Consider the following 18,214-nt stretch of genomic DNA (forward strand, 5'->3'; position numbering starts at 1 on the left):
ATTTTGGAACCGCCGATCAGCTGTTCTCCCCCGCTTCGTTGTGCGAAAATCGCTAAGCGAATCGCTTAGCGATCGTCGCACAGCGAAAAAACGCCATAGGGGCCATCGCTGAGCGAACGCTCCAGCAATGGCCCGGACCCCCTCGCTATGCGAATTCATCGCTCAACGGAGCGATCGCTAAGCGAGGCACCACTGTAATCCAGACATTTCTTCATTCTATTACTATTATGTCTGGTGTGTTATGTTCAAGGTGTCTATCGGTTTGGATCCGGAAATCCCACATGATCTTGACTCTGTCATTTTCTGATACCTTCTCTACCTGATGTTCCCATTGGGGAGCCCGCAATGTGTAGCCTGCATAATTAATTTGTAAACTGCCCAGAGTGTGCTTTAAGCCCTACGGGGTGGTATATAAGCAGCATGCTTTGCTTTTGCTTTGCTTTATGTCAGCACTGACACTTGCTGATGCTACAGTACAGCTGTATTTTTCAGCTGATTATCACCTCCAAAGAATGATGGTTCTGTTAAATATTGAAGGGCTATCTGAACATCGATACTATTTCTTTCCCTCCCTGGAGTCTTACTTTCTTATGTAGGGGGATCACGTCATATATGATGCTTCACATGCTGCCTGTGACATATTCCTAAGAGTTTCCAGAAATTTCTGCTTAGTGTCTATATCTGATGGCAGACTTCCTAGTAACATGTATCATTTTCAGTTTTCCATATGGTTGGTGGATTGGTCATTTTATCTATTTCTTAGTCTGGAGACAGAGGTAAAGGTAGCTGCAATGACAACTGTGACCAACTACTATAGTAATAGGGGCATGGAAAGCTAGGGAACTCCAGGCACATTGGCTTGTAGAAGATGACCAACGATCTCATACACATTGTGATGCCTGAACTCAACAGGTAACTTTCTGGACAGTCAGGGCATGGCCTCTCCCTGTGTCAGGAGCCAGAAAAAGCCTCAGCAACCAAACTGGAGCTACGGGAAGGAGCCATGAAGTGCCTGGAGCACCTGTCCAATCTGTCTTGTAATGAGACTAGTCTAATAATAACAGAGGGGAAAAAATCTATGTCACACTGAGGTGGAGAGGGCAACTTATTGTATGCTGTTTCTTAACAGGAAACGTTGATGCTAACACTTCATCAGCTTGTGCGAATTAACTAGTCATTATCCATCTTCAAAGGGATGTGTTCTGAGCCCACATCAAACCTTCCAAGTCACCCCCACCCCCACTGCCTTCTGAAAGAAAACCAGCAATGTGCACCTTAAACCTTGGATAGACTGGAATCTCAACACCTGATCAAGTATCAGTCCAGCCATGCATTTACCTGTTATCTGAGGCTTCCTCCAAGTATCATTTATGGGTAATTATGAGATAAAGGCCTTTATATCAGCATAAAGGCCATGAAAACCTCTTCCCTAGGAGGTTTGCCTGGCCTTAATATTGCCTTCTTTTCAGTGTCTGAGTAAGACATCAATCTCCCTGCTCCTAGGCATCTGATGAAATGAGGCTGTTTGAGGTTTTAACATCTTCTTTTGGCTAACTAATATTTCTTGGAATTGGTTCTTGGGAAAATTATTACATAATCTCTCATATAATATATTCATTTATACCCTGTCTTTCTTTCAATTCCGAAACCCAAGTCAGCTTACAAAATAGTAGGGAAATCATAGTAGGTACACAGACTGAAGTATCAAAAACTGCAATTACACACAGACAGAGGTTATGGACACTTTAAAACAGCCGTTCTCAATGGGTTTTGACCATAGCCATTAACAACATGTAAAGGAAATATAAACTATGCCCCTCCTCCTCAATTTTCAAATGTGTCAGGACCTCCCAGGGGACCATTGGCCTATCTTGAGAATGGCTGCTTTGAATAAATAAAACAGATAGGGCACAGATATTTTAAATAAATAAATGACACTCTACATAACAGCATTTAATTAAAATTAAACCTAGTACAATTTCAAAACAAGAGCAAATCCAACAACTATTAATAGAAAATAATTATGAAGAAGAACATTGTCCCCTGATAAAAGTTCATTTCTTTGTAGTCTGACCATAGGCCAAAAGCTTGTCTGAAGATAAAGGTCTTTACCCCCCTAGGGAAGGAAAGCGAGACTAGCAAAGGCCAGCTTACATTCCTCTGGATGGGAGTTTAACAAGCTGAGAACAGCCATCATACTTGTGAGGGCAGTAGATCAGAGAGAAAGGTATCATCCAGATACAGTATACTAATAACTAACGGGGCTCATATAAACAGGTGGCCCTCCAGACAGCCTGGGCCTAAGCAATAGACAACTTTATAAGTCATACCTGGCCCTTTCAGTTAGTCCAAAAATGGACCAGCAGCTAGTGAAGCTATTGTAGCATGCAAATTAGCCCCCATCCAACTGCAGCACTTGAACCCAAATGTGGACCACATACTTTACTCTTCTTACTTTTATAAGAGATTCCTCAAGGTCATGGTAATCAATCATCACTGAACACGTTTGCATATTCAATAATGACTGGAAAAGGTCCAGGGTTAGATGGAGTCACTATCTTTATCAGTGCTAAATGCTGTTACTTATGCGAATTAAGCAGAGAATACTGAACGTCAAAGGGCATGGGGAGAACAGCATGTGAAAAAGTATAAAGTTATGCACCATTGTGGAAAAAAATGACTTCCCTGTAAACAGAGGACTAGTGGTTCAAAATAATGAACATCTAACAGAATTTGCTATAACCCTCCTAATAATACTCTTCACACTGTAGTTAGTGTCATAACAAGCAGAACATCCACTAGATTTTTTTTTTTTTTGCTGGAGGCAAGAGTACACTGTAGATGGATGGCAGAAGCACGGCAAACTGCCAAGCACCTCTCATCCAGAGCTGGCAACCTGAATATACTTGTTTCATTGCTCCGAAGCCCCGGGGGCTTAAGCCCTAGGTGCTCTCAGCATTGTTAGGAAAAGGAACAGAAACAAGAGAGGCAACGTATTGCAAAAACAAGAGCTTCAAGCTGCTACTCATTTTAAAATTTAGCATCTGCCACTGATTCATCCATGCCTACAGTATATTATATTTTCCTCTAACATAAAGGCACTGTAGTACTTCTTATTAAGGAAATGATCCCTCTTATCTGAGAGACATCTGAGTTGAAATTATTCATGCTGTTGCCATAAACCTGAGGCAACCTAATATGGGCTGAAAGGGTCTGCAGTGAAAAAAGACTTACCAAAAAGGAACTGGCATTGAAAAACCATTAGCCTGCTTACACTGAATTTGATTCAATCATAAACTCATTAAGAGTTTTCTATAAGCACTTGTCAGACCAGCTTACATCTCTCGTATATCTTAGTGGTCCATAATATGTATATTTTAATAGCATTCAGTGTATTCCTGTTACATAATGGTCATGTTTAAACATACATGGCCATTTCCCCTTAAAAATACTTATTAAAGCTGTAATAACAATAGTAGACAAAACCGTAAGCAGTAACACAGAATCTATAGGGTGGGAAACAATGGGATTTTAACAGAATTAGAAAATAAACCAAATTAATATAACAAGAGGTAACTGCTGACTTACAGTAAAACACACCAATCTAATCTAGAGAACACTGTTCACACACAAAAGGCATTTCACTCCTGGCTACAATTTTAGAGAGTTCTAAAGAATTTTATATTTTCACTAATCATCAACCATTCATTTTTAAGATCTACTTCTGTCGAAAAGCTTTATGAAAATATGCCATCAAATTTGCTGTAATTGTTATAAGCCAAAAGTGTTATCAGAAACATAGTATGACAGTGAAGCTAGTCAATACGTACATGAAAGTATATTGAAAACTGTACACATAGGCATCTAGGAATACTATACAATTTTATCTCTATTGTGATTCTACTGTGTTTTCACAGTAAGATATACGGTGCCATTTCCGCCTAGATGTTTGCTGTTTTCCTTTTTAACTGTACAATTTCACTTCCTTTTCCCCCCTAAATATTTCTCTACCGGGTGTTAGACGTGACAGAATCAAATAAACAGTGGGATACACAGTAAAAAAACAACAACCCAAGGCCAAAGTCATACAAAGTACTGTACATTCTAAGAAGAATCCACCTAATAGGGGAAGTGAACTCTAACTGGCAGGATTGTTTATCCCTACATTATCTGTGTAAAACAGATAACAGTGTACTAACCATGTTTGTATTTTAAAATATCCTTACCAAAATGAAAAGTGTTTTCAAGTGGTTAGTTGTGAGCTTTAATGAAGATTTTGAAAAGTTTTCCAACTATTATATTCGAATCTCAATTCTTTTATTAATATTTAGCTGTAGCTGCTTCTTTAGCTTTAAGATCTTCTAAAATATACACAGCTTGAAGTGTTTGCTGTATAAATTACACCTGGCTGGCTCTACAAGTTGTAGCCTTACTGAGACATAACAATCTGAGGCTATGAACCAGCTGCTGCATCTTGACCCCACATCCTCCCTGTAAGACCCTGGTTTCATATTCTGGTTTGTAAACTGTGGTCAAGCCATGGCTTCCTGGCTAAAAACAACAATGGAAACCAATTTAACAAGCCAGGAGAGTTACAGTGAAACCAGGATTACAAAATGAAGGAGTTTAATTTTATTTTTCCTTATTCAGTTTGTTGGTCAAAGTTTGGATTTCTCAATATGCAGGTCATCTCTTACGCTTGACAATTAATTTTACCTTTTAAAGTGTGGTCAGTTAATCTAAAATATTGTTTCTCGTAATTTGCTTAAGCTCCAGTGCAGCTTTTGCGCCTATTTAGCTTAACTGGATTTACTGGTGGTCAAGGATTTCACTCCTATAAGTTCAGAGATCCCACCTGGACCTAATAGTGATTAAAAAAACAAACTTGCAGTGAAGTATCCTCAGAGCAGGCTCCAACCTGCACAACCTAGATAGAATTTTCATATTCACCCACTCCAGAGCTGAACTATGAAAGCAACAAGGAGATACCCATTTATGCCCTGAAGGGTATGGCCTGCAGAAGAGTCTTTAATTTGAAATGAACGTCCCTAAAAGGGTTGAAGTCCACAAGTTCAGGAGACCTGCTAGCTGGCAATATTGTGAGCACCTGCTTCAAAAAAATGAGATTTAGTGCCATTTCCTACAGTTGCTAAGGATCTACGTAGCCATTTTACAAAGTACTCAAGTTCTCTTTTAGAACTAAGATCAATATTTTTAGTTAAATATTAACAGCAGAAAAAAAACACCCTGAATTTGCTTTAGCATTGACCTCTTTCCTACGTATTATCCCAAAGGCATTTCTGAAATTTATTTATTTGACCAACTTCACAACCATACTTCTCTCCTCTCCCATTACTGCAAGGCACCTGTAAATATAAAGCCATGGCCAAAAATATTGGCACCCTTGCAATTCTGTCAGAAAATACAACCCTTCTCTCAGAAAATTGTTGGAGTTGCAAATGTTTTGATCCTCACATGTTCCTTTCTTTGGTTTGCATTGGAACAAAGATAAGGTTTAAAAAGATGAGGTTTTTATATGTTATTCTCCGGAAACTGGTTGGTATCCCCATAGAAGTGTGTGTCATTTGTCACAGCTAGTTGTGACTAATGGATAAAGTTCTGCAGTGCTTCTCACTATCTGGTCATACACCCTACTGCACAACTGAGATGCAACCTATTAACCTTTCACAAGTTGCAATTAGATACACCAAGCAAACAAACCTAATACAAACAACAATAGGCTTCCACTACTGTTTCAGTGAACTTCAATTCACTTAAATGTTCATACTTCAGCCAACAGCTTGTACATTTATGGGAAGAAATAGAATTTACTTAAAGAACACATGAACAAGACCACAAAAGCGACTGTATTTCCCCCCCCCCCCCCATTTAAAACTGGGAATATAATTTAAAGGTAGCACATTGCTGGCATATGCACCTAAGCAGGTTAGCAAGATGTGATAAGAAATGCCACGTGTTGGAAGGAACCTAGCAATAAAGATGATACAGTTTCCTCGTGCCTTTACAAGTGGTACAATTGTCTAGAAATTCTTACCTTATAAAACAACGTAATGAATGTACTATCTAAAACAAACAATAAAAAATATTAAGCTAAGAGGAGAATTAGATCTAGCAACATTATTATTAGAAGAAAATGGAAATCTGTTACGTAAAATGTTATTTTCATTCATGTTTGGTGCAGCACATTTGGAAATTGCTCAGAGGTGAAAGGAGCTGATTGGGCTATGCATATGCAGTTGCACAAACCAAGTAGGGAACATTATCTTTGTAGAAAAACTAGCATCACCAATAAAAAAAAAAAACCTAAGGAGAGGGAGGAAAAAACATCCCCCCCCAACATGGCTTCCATTTATTTTATGTTCAAACAAAAATTTTCAGACCCATGAACCTCCCATCCATCACATGGAATTCTGAAATCTTTACTGACCAAGATGATGTTTGAATTAAATGAACTAATTTTTTCCTAATTAGACTGCAGTTAAACGTGGTCACTTTAATTACACCTTGCAAGTGTTATCCTTTGAATCACGTTTGAACTAGACAACCTATGTAATCCATTGTCCTGCATGACCATCCATGTGCTTTATCTTCTCCTTTGCTATGCTTATAATTTCTTTGCTCTAATTTTAATAAATTGAATTTTATTTTTAAAATGTCATAGCAACAACTGCTATTAAAGGCAGCATGAAGTTTATTACTACAATCACAGTGTCTCTAACTATGATGCTGAAAAGCACTATCTAATATATATGTCTGTATAGACCAACAGAAAAATGTGAGTATTCATGTGGATATTTACATATTAATGCATATATTTGTAAAAATCACATATATCTAGCTGATGTACATAGAACAGACATTAATGCTTTGCAGCACAAAACACAGATAAGTGGGCAGATAGACTGTTAGATAATTATATTTGGTCTGAATGATTTCGGAGGAGAATGTTTCCTGAATAACACAACCTTTTCTACCTGGGGAGTGATTTCCCCATGGACAAACACTGTGTTGCTCCTCCAGAGATTTTGTGTTACCTCTCCCCAGTTTTGTGAATACTTAGAAAAAGATCTGGAAAAAGTTTCCGGTTTTCAAATCTCTTCTTTTTTGTGCTACCCTTCATGCACACTCATCCAAGTAGAAAGTAATGAGCAAATTACAAGATTCCATTCCCTTTTGAGACTTAGAAAGTTCACATCCCAAAATCAGATAAGCGTGAGATCTCCCAGTTTAGACACTGCCTAGTGAACTACATCTGAGTGAGAAGTGTGTTCATACCCAAGAGTTTGAGAGGTGTGAGTGTGCACACACACCTAAATCTGTTTGAAGGCATCATCCCAGGGGCTCTCCTGTTGAAAGAGTTGTGCTGCTTTGTTATGGACATGATACTGGCAAATTGCTGAGATTCATGGTTCAGCAGGGATTGAGGACAAAACTCATACTCAATACTGGTATGTTACATGATGGCTGCAGGCTCCTGGAGTCCAAAAACATTCACCCGCAAAGCTGAATTTATAATATCAGCTACCAGTTCCAAAATGCCACTTTGATTTGGGGTTGGACGGAAACAGACCACAGGGTAAAGAAACAATGATAACTATAAACATTTATAGTAACAATTGAAATTCAGATATTAACTCAGTAGTTTCATTTTTATATAAATAGCCAAGATGGAGTTTCATTATTAAAGGAAAATAAGGTAACACTGCCACTATACAGGCCATTCAGTTGATTAATATATCCAAAAGAGGGCCAAGATATAAATGGGCATACATGAATGAAACAGTGTTCTCTAGGGATTTTTTTTAGAGAAATTGATCACTTTAAAAAAATCACATTCATTTAGGAAAAAGTGAATATAATTTTAAATCAACAGCAGAGGATTTGTAAATTTTCAGATGCTTACATATACTCAAATGTTCTTACAATTTTTTTAAAAAAAGTGTAACATATTAATTGCATTGCAACATGATGGAAAAACCCAGGAGCTTTTCCTTTTATTGATTTGTTTCACTCAGAAATAATTAAGTTTTATGCAACTGATCTAACTCCTGCCAAGTCATACACTTTTGCCCATAATACTGTTTTAATTATTCAATAAAAAAATTGGCCAAACCGTTTTTTAATTCATTGTGCAAACTGAATATACTTTCTTTTCCCTTCCTGGTTTGGCAAATGTTTATTCCTAGAACCAAGAAATGTTTTCCTTCCTTGTTTTTGTGCTGGTTTATGGGTCCAGCTGTGCTGTCCCTGAAAACAAAGAGAAACAGTGCACAGAGAATACTGGATAAATGGCAGTCTATTATTAGGGAAAGGCCCCAGCGGCTTAGCAGTCAAGACTGTGTTGAGTTTGCCACATGAAGCAAAGTGTGAATCCCTTAATTAAAACATAAAATTTCAAGCTATGCTAAAAATATGAGTATTACCAGCATCTGTGATTTTCTAAGGTACTTTTCATACTCCAGTTTCACAGAATGAAGTTAATTATTTATACCATTCCCTAAAAAAACTGTAACCAGTTCATAATGAGAAAATTCTAGATTTTGAATGTTATAACAAATTAGTATTTTTAAAAAACCATGTTACATTTTATTCATACAGTGGGGTCTCTACTTAAGAACGTCCCTACTTAAGAACAATCCAACTTAAGAACAGCTCCATTTGCTAAATTTTGCTTCTACTTGAGAACAGAAATCCAAGATAAGAACAGGGAAAAAAAACCTTTCCTGCTCTTTTTTTAACCTTAGGTCATCTTAGGTTAAAAAAAAATTCTCCCCCTAGTGGTAGAGTACGTATTAACCAATTTGCATTAGTTCCTATGGGAACTAATGCTTCAATGTACGAACGCACCTCTACATAACAAAAAAACAGCCAGAACGGATTAATTGGTTTTCAGTCCATTCCTATGGGAAATTTTGCTTCAACTTAAGAACGTTTCAACTTGAGAACACCATTCCAAAACCGATTAAGTTCTTAAGTAGAGGTTCCACTGTACCTTTTAATTTACCCCCCCTTTTTTTCTTATTTTTTTTCCTATGGGTAAAAAAAAATACAGTACCACTAAGGCCAAAAATACACTTTCATTTTATGCATTCTTTTGAGCTCCCTTTTTTGTCTTTCCTTAAGAGTACATTAAATAGAGAAATGTTTTTCCTGGAAGTATTTCTTTCTTATATCATTTTATAAAAATGTAATATAAATTAAAAGATACAAATTAAAAGGCAGCATTGTCAATCCCACTGCTGGGGCCTTAGGAGCACAGCATGTGTTTTATACCTAAAGTTTCCCAACTTTACTTCCTGGCATCTCCTGGCGGTGCTGGGAAAGGACCATCTGAAACTTTTGAGAGTCAGCAACAATCAGCTTAAACAACATTCAGTTAAACAGACTATTCTCAAGAGGTCCGAGAAGCTCTCCCAACATGGGGTGTAATGCTCAGTTGTTCGTTAAGATTCTGAATACTCATATACAAAGTATACACTCTCAAAATACAATCCTTGAGTTTCATTTCCTTACCCACTTACAGAAAACAATTATCTTAACCCAATTCCTAGTCTTGGGGTGGGGGAGAACCTCAGTGATTTACTGGAATTTACATAGGTGTTTAAATGGATCTATTTCAGTTGAGACAAGGAACTGGATTTAGGCTAATTCATTTTGTCCATAATAGGCTGGTATTATATGACACCATTCTGGAAAACAATAGGCCATCACCATCCTCCACTTCTGCCAACAAGATTCCTCTGCTGGATCAAACCCCTTCCAAGGACAGAAGATGTTGCTCCACCATTCTCCTAACACTTCCAGTAGAAGCCATGGAGTAGCAGTGAGGTGACCAAGTTTGGTATTTTCAAAACCAAGGCTTTGATGACAAGTCAGAAAAGTGGAGAGAAAACTGAATGTGAACAAACAGAGAATGGTAAGGACACTCATTATACTTATAATCATTTCTTTTTCTTGGAGTAATTCCTAGCATGGCTTAATGGCATCAGGCAGCAAAACTGCCTCCTCAAAAAACAGCATAATATACAGTTCATATGTACAGACCAGGCTAGCAGTTGCTGGTGAAGGACACTTAGGAAGAGAACCCATAACATATGGCAGAAATCAAGGTCTCCTTATGAGACTCCATAAGGCATCGAACTAGCTTGTCAGACAGAATGTGGGCGGACCTTCTATTCAACCCAGAATAGGGGTTTCTTACATATTTGTGTACATGGTCACAACTCTAGGGATGTAAGTCTGGGAGTTGGTTAGCATACTTTACACCCAAGGACTAAAATAGTGTTTTCATTAAAATGTTATCCAGGTCTTTCCCGTACTCCATACCTTATAAGCAGCACCTCCGTGGATGATGGATTTGATGAAAATCCCAAGGTCAGCTCCTGTCTCCCGAGATTTGTTGCCCTTTAAGCTCACACCAAGTCCAGCTGAACCTGAGTCATTCAGAGGGATCTCAAAGGTCAATTGCTCGGTAGTCTCTAGTGAAAGAACACTGCAGTAGGGCTCTCCTTTCTAGGATCAACATTTTAAAAAAAAGCAGAATACCTGAATTAATGCACAGTTGTTAGATGCTTGCTTCTCAGACACCTTGATCTGCTGTGGAAATGTAACGCATATCTAAGAACCAACGAGCATATATCAAGCAAAAGAAGGCATACTCTTTGTTTTTCAACCTATTTTGAGTAGAAATTAGCATGGAAGGACTGTCTGAAACAAAAGCAAACATATTAAAATATTTTGTAACATTATTTATAGTTTACATAAAGAAAAGTGATATACAGGCAAGAAGTGAGAAGGAAAAAAATCATAATACCATTGCTTTGTCACCTGACTCTGAAGCACTCACTCTGTAGGTAATGCTTTTTCCAAGTCAATCACAGGAAAGCACACACTGATTGTTACATGTTTAATAATTTTTAGTACATTCCCTATAGTGTGATTTCAGATGATTGTAAGTTGACTTAAGTCTCCTATGGAGAGTCTACTATGGGCAGAGAGGCAGCATATAAAGTATGTAAGTAATATTAAAAGCAGAACAAAGGAAAGCATCAAAGCCAACAGCTATATCTGCACATCAGCCCTCTTCCTGATGCCTGTAGCTTTTGCCCATACAGTACTTGGAGTTTTATACTGAAAAAGCTGGAAAGGAACAATATGAGAAACATTCTATTTGCAGTCTGGCAAACAGAAAAAAACAGAGTTGTCACTGCTATGTGATGCCATTCAACTTGTTTATTTATTTAAAATATTTTTATCCCGCCTTTCTTCTTAAAAAGAGCCCAAGGCAGCTTTCCTGGCATGTCAAGCTACTAAGATTGTTAGACATTTTTCTAATGTGTTGATCATCTCCATCACAGATACGACTTATTTATTTATTTATTGGGCTTATCTCTCGTGGTGGCTTATCTCTCGTGGCTGTATTAATAAACAAAAACAACAAAACATCATAAGAATAAATATTAAGATCACATTCTGCACTGTGGCCTCAAGGGAATATCTCTCCTAAATATCCCCACCATACTTTTCTGTCATCTGCTACTCCTACCTATCAGAGAAGCATCCAGTACATACTACTGCCTGATGGTTATTCGACCTAATTTCCAGGACTCTGGTACTTTTTCTTCACTTAATATGGAATCAGACATTTTTAAAAGATGGGGAGCAACATAATCTTTTCATATAAAGTCATCAGTAATGCATATTGCATTTTTAATCAGTAAAACATATTGCATTTTCCCTCCTTTTAATTTCTTTTAGTACCTGTTTTTATTTCAGTATATGTTACTGGGGAGTTAAGTTGATATTTAGGCACTTCTGAGATTGGAGGAATTAATAATGACCTTTCAAATTCTGCATCTATATCTGATGTTATTTCATATTAATACAATTCTTCACAGTAATCCTTAAAAATCATCTGTTGTGGGATCATCATTATATTATCCTTTGTTTTTAAAGAAACAATGATCCTTTTAGTAGTCTTCCTTTCTACTGCATAGGATAGCAATTATTTTGTATTTCCATATTCATAATATTTCCTCTTTAAATAGTTGCTTACTGCTTCAGTTTTACTTATAGATAAGGCCTCTAATTCTGCTTTGGTTCTTATTAACTCAGTAAATTTTTTTTTCAGACCTGACTTCTTATGTTCTTCTGATAACCTCTTTATTTTTGCTTCTAATTATTCTTGCAACTTGTTTCTCATTTTTTAAAATCTTGACTCCTCCATTATAAATTTCCCTCTTAAATATGTTTTAGCAATGTCCCACAAAGTGTTGCCTTTAACTCATCGTTATAATATCTTTCATTAAAAAAACAACCTTGATCTACTTTTTAATTTTATCCACTTATTTGTGGGTTTATCAGTACGCTGGGATTTAGCTTACAAATCTTAGGCTATATCAAGACTATTTTGTAATAATGATCAGGAAACCTTTCATTTAACTTTATAAAATCAGGAATTTGATTCATTAAAACCATGTTTCTTTTTAATACTAAGTTCTATTCACAGGAGCAAAACCAAGCAACAGCATTGTCCCACAGCTTGTTGGAAGACTGACTCCCTGCCCCGTCTACACATAACTCCTCTTCTCCAACTCTTAAAGGAAACTGGATTTTGTGGTGGTCATGACTTATTAAGAAAATGAATGCAAAAATAAGTCTTATTAGGAAAGAAACAAAGATCTCTTCTTTAATATTGACAGTAAAATAGTGAAAATAAATGCAGTAACACTAGGATCGTGTTGAATTTTTGCCTTCTCTCAAGTTTAATTCACAGGCGCAGCAGGTTTTTTAGCTGCTATTGCTTCTAGAGCAGTGCTTCTCAACCATGGGTCCCCAGATGCTCTTGGACTACAATTTCCAGAAATCTTGGCCAGCACAGCTAGTGGTGAAGGCTTCTAGAAATTCTAGCCCAAGAACCAAGATTAGATCACTATTCATGCCAGTTATATGATCTCAATCAGTCAGAAATCATATAATAAGCATAATTTATTTATTTTGTTTGATTTATATCCCGCCCATTTGGTAAATTTATACCATTCAAATGTTCTCAGCACAAACTGGAAGGCTATGGGTGGAGAGGGCAGAGTCACAATGCACACCCATGCCTGCATCCACAAATACAGTTACCCAAATGCCTGACTAGGGCTACAGCCATGCAAAGATAAGTGAAACACTTGTGTCCTCACTCTGAATGCACAAATACTTCCAGCTTTATTTGTACGCACACACATGGACACACACACACACACACACACACACACACACACACACACACACATTTCCATGGGGAGATCATTTTCACAGTATATAATTTTTTTCTGTAGAGAATGCATTTGTGCGTGTTCAAAAATGCCTGTCTGGATGTTTCTTTTAATTTCAAATATATTTAAATGTTCTTTGTATAATATATCCTAAACTCACAAAATTTCAGCTGCCAAGAATTTCTTCTGTAGAAACACCAGTGAGACCAGTGATCTATGCAAGAGCATAGTCTACCCCTCTCCCCAAAATGTAACCTAACAGCGCAATTAAACTTATTGTTTTTAATTGTGTGACTTCTGCAAGTGAAATCTATTGTTTTTAGACATGAACAAAACTAAAATAATTAATATAGTTTTAATCTGGAATCCACCATATTATAGGAAAAAGTAGTGGGAGGAGAAATAGAGGATGTACAAAACTATAAAGTTTAATTTCAATATGTATTAAGAGCAAATATTGAATATATTTAATCACAGGAAAAATTTAATGCATTTCATTTAATTGGAAAACATAAAAGAGGTCTGATGTTGACATTAATTATTATTGTCTGATCTAGCGATCCACCTCCCCTGCTCTTCTTAAACCCATAGGCTTATCTTTGTTAACTTTTCTGTTTGTTTTAATAAAATGTACATGTGTAAGTCTAAGACCTTAAAAACAGAACTGAAAAACTGGCCTTACTGGCAAATGAACGGAATGCTACAGTCAGCAATGAAAAAAAGCCTCCCAGTTACAAATGAATAACAAATAGGCCATGTATCTCTTATTATGTCTCAATAGTTATTTTAACAGGCCAAAAAATACCATCAGAAATTATTATTTTAAAGCCTCTGCACTGTGCTTTTGCATCACAAACTCAGCTCTAAATTGTTTCAGCAATCACGAGTTGTGAACAATTAATAAACAACAGGCACAATGGTGATCAGAGAAAAATAAACAAATCAGGAGAAAAAACACCTGCAAACATGAATACACAGACTAGTTGGTTCAGAGCCAATGGCTTTCTCCGTCTTCCCCCTCAGATATATGTATGAAACTATCCCGAGTCTACTGTTTTCAGGCTGAAAGAATTTGGTGGAATAGATACATAGATAGATATAGTTTCATCTGTTAGTTAAATGTCCATCTGACAATTGGACACAAGTTGTGATATTCAGCACACTCTGCCGTTTCTCCATAACAACCAATTCTGTTCCCAGATATTCTTCTTCCTCTCAGCAAACTGATTTTCCTAGTTTATCTTTCCTCTGGTTTTGATCTCTTTTTTAAAGGATTTTTTTTTATTCACACAGAAATGAAAACAAGACAAATAGAGACAAGAAAAAAAGAAAAGGAAAAAAAAGGAAAAAGACCTAACCCCTAAAACTAACCCCACCCCCCTTTGGAGTCCGAGACTCCAGCTTTGTTAACCCATCTGCTCCCCCCAATTTCATTTCCCGTATGTGCTAAGTAGATATAGATACATCATAAACTTTGCCCTACACTCCTGTCTTCTTCTGGGCCCAAGAATATATTAGTTCCCAGCTTTGTTTTACATAGTCTCTTGGTTGTTCCCGTAGTGCTTCTGATAGAGTGTCCAGCTCTGCTATGTCCCATAACTTCTTTAATAGCTCTTCTATTGTTGGAACCTCTTCGGTTTTCCACTTTTGGGCCCAGAGTAGTCTAGCTGCTGTGAGTATATATATAAGACAATACAGTACTTCAATTTATTATCCTTAATACCTGATATGATATTCAATAATGCCATTTCAGGTTTTATATCTAATGTCTGCTGGGTAATTTCTTTTGCTACATCCCATACCTGTGTCCAGTACTTTTTGACCTTTTCACATGCCCACCACATATGATAATAAGTTCCTGCATTCTTTTTGCACTTCCAGCATATATTGCTGTTACCCTCTGATATTTTTGCTAATCTTACAGGTGTGTAATCCTAGCTATAGAACATTTTAAGGATGTTTTCTCTAAGATTTGCTGGCCTCTGGTTTTGATCTTCATTGTCTTTCAAGACCATGCAATTCTTTTCACCGAGAGCCATCAATCCTTTTCTTCACATCACATCACCTGCACACACAGTCAACATTCCAAAGCCAATCCTTTCGCCCCAGGAGTATGACTGGGCAAATGAAATGTTTTTTGTATGTGTTCTTTGCTTCAGGATGCACACACCCATACTATAAACTATTGTCTCACATTCCTACTGTTCAAATTTGGTTTGCCATATTACACAAAAAATGTTGCTCAAATCACACATTCTAAGTCCTGGTCAGGGGACTGAAGTACAGTGTTATGATTGCCATTAATTTTGTCCAATCTTTCATTTTGTAGTCCATTTGTAGCAATTTCATTGCTTAGTGCAGTAAGCCAGGCGTAGGCCCACACACTCAATGAGGATTTAATCAGACAAGTCCTCCTTCAGTTGCATTGATTCAAATGGGCCTACTCTAAATAAAATTTACCATGTTAAAGTAAGTCACAATTAGAGTAGGCCTATTTGAATCAATTGAATTTACAGTTGATTCACTGAATCCCTGTTGATTCAATTGGTCTATTCTAATACAATTCACTATGCTAAGCAACAAGATTTGGGGCATTAAACAAAACAAAAAGAAAACAAAAATGAAAATTTCATTTTAAATGGGAGAAAAGGCAACTCCTATAGCCCTCCTTATTCCAAGAAAGATGAGCACCTGATGCTTTCCGGAACATAGTACAGCCCAACTTCCTGAAGGTGATTTGCTATTCAAACTGTTAGGTATAATTGGGGTTCTTCTGCAACAAGAATATACAGTAATCATTTGCTCCTTCTAGATTTGGTCCAATACTTTGGCTATCTCATGAGAAGAGAAGACTCCCTGGAAAAGACCCTGAAGTTAGGAAAGTGTGAGGGCAAGAGGAGAAAGGGACGACAGAGGACGAGATGGTTGGACAGTGTCATCAAAGCTACCAACATGAATTTGACCAAACTCGGGGAGGCAGTGGAAGACAGGAGGGCCTGGCGTGCTCTGGTCCACGGGGTCACGAAGAGTCGGACACGACTAAATGACGAAACAATAACAGATAAATATATGACTTGTCAATCAAGCTAGGCTAGTAGTCCCAATTTGCCAAAACATCCTTTTCCACAATAGGCTTACTGCACAGCCCATCCCTTCCATTAACACAAAACAGCAAAGCAGTATTATAGCTTCTAGGAAGACTTGGACCTGCCAGTCCACATCTTCCTACTGGCAAGTGCACCTGGATGCTGACTTGCTTTTTGCCAAGTTGTTTTATTGTACCAAATTGCTAACTTTACTTCCCACTTCCAATGGAGCAACGGAATTAATTGGAATACAGCAATTATCTCAATTTATATAATCTGCTTGTACGACAACAAATATTCTGTGCACCTGTTCATATCTTTTACCAGAATGTTCTCTGTTCCCATCTGCAACTAACAATTTTGTTATGAGTATTACTATAAATACTGAGTTTGAACACGCAAAAACCTTTTATCACAACCAGCTCAATATAGCTCAATCTTTTATAGATGGTTTCCTCTCAGAACACCAATACAGAATATAACTTTTTTTGAAAAATGGCAACTCCAAATGTTTTGGGAACAAACAGTTCTATGCCTATCTATATTATTAAATGAAAACATAGGTACATAACTGGGTACCAAGACAGACACACCGCTGAAAAGAACATGGCAAACAAACTCTGGTGCAAATGTTTCAAATTTATCCTAAAAGCAAATTACAACACACATTAACTCTTTGCATCAATCTGCTGGGTTATCATCAGTGTGTAAGTATACACTATCTCTACCAAAATAAAGTTGTTAAAATGTTTGAGTGAGACGAGAGATATAAATATACCTAAATCATTTTCAAGTATTAGGTTTCCTATAGCTCTCCACTGACATCCAGATTGGAATTTGTAACATTTCACAGCTATTACCACATTAAAACATTCTGGGAAGCAAATACAGTAAGTATAGAAATATTATCATTGTTTTTTCATATTCCTTTGTATATCAATCAGGTTAGATTATACTGATTTTTAATTATAATCTTGATTTTAATTGGGATTGATTTAATAAAAGCTGGTGTGTATTTTAATGTTTGATACTCCAGGAAGCTAGAGCAATTGATCAGAAAGGAACATTGCTCATGTTTACCTCTCACTGCTTTCTTATAGCTCTAACCATCAGCTTAAAAGTGTCGGATTCTCATCCCTACATCATTTTACAACAGCTATGGATAGTAGATGTTCCAAATAAGTGTATGGAGATCGTACTGGCACCTAGGGGAAAGGAAATCATCACTGACACCTTTGCAGTTGCTTATCTTTGTTGTAAAGAAGCATAAATACTATCACAAAATGAGGTAGGCAATGCTGCCATGACACAGGTCATGGGGTACTCACTGTAAGTTCAGAGGAAACACTCTAGACCCACTCTTCTTCATGAAGAAACTGGTTTTACATTTGGAAAAGTATATTAAACTAAGCTGGGATTACCTGGAAAAATAAGTTATCACGTGAAAGAGGACTTTCCGAGGTTTTGTTCGCTTGTTCGATTTTTAAAATATCTGCTTGGAATGCAATTATGAGTCAACAAACAAAATCTCTAAGTTGACCCTTGTAACTGCTTGCTATTGTCAAATACTGCCACCCCGCCCCTGTGTAATGTGTCACATGCTTTTGGAAATGCATTATATACAGGATGGATCAAACTTGTTAACTGAGCATGAATGATCACGAAGGCAATTTCTTTAAGCTCAAAAAAGAATTGAATTTGACATGCCAGTAAACAAACCAACATAAATGTTCTTTGGTTTTCTTCCCCAGGCAGTATCTATGTGTCAATAACTTTTTAAAAAATCAAGAAAATCCAGTGCTACTGTTCAGTGTATTGACTTCTGTAAAGATCAACTTTTTAAAA

At 37.0% G+C, this 18,214-nt stretch overlaps 1 protein-coding gene across 2 annotated transcripts in view; it reads right to left on the bottom strand.

Moving 5' to 3' along the window:
• The window catches only part of PARD3B (par-3 family cell polarity regulator beta), a 621,722-nt gene that overhangs the window by 380,611 nt on the left and 222,897 nt on the right, over positions 1 to 18,214 (bottom strand). For both annotated transcript variants that reach the window (XM_072978456.2, XM_072978451.2), the window contains exon 11: positions 10,348 to 10,533. In XM_072978456.2, coding sequence (XP_072834557.2) covers positions 10,348 to 10,533 — 186 coding nt within the window. The remainder of the gene's footprint in view (positions 1 to 10,347; positions 10,534 to 18,214) is intronic.

This window comes from Pogona vitticeps, chromosome 1, assembly GCF_051106095.1.
Source record: "Pogona vitticeps strain Pit_001003342236 chromosome 1, PviZW2.1, whole genome shotgun sequence".
Classification (NCBI taxonomy): domain Eukaryota; kingdom Metazoa; phylum Chordata; class Lepidosauria; order Squamata; family Agamidae; genus Pogona; species Pogona vitticeps.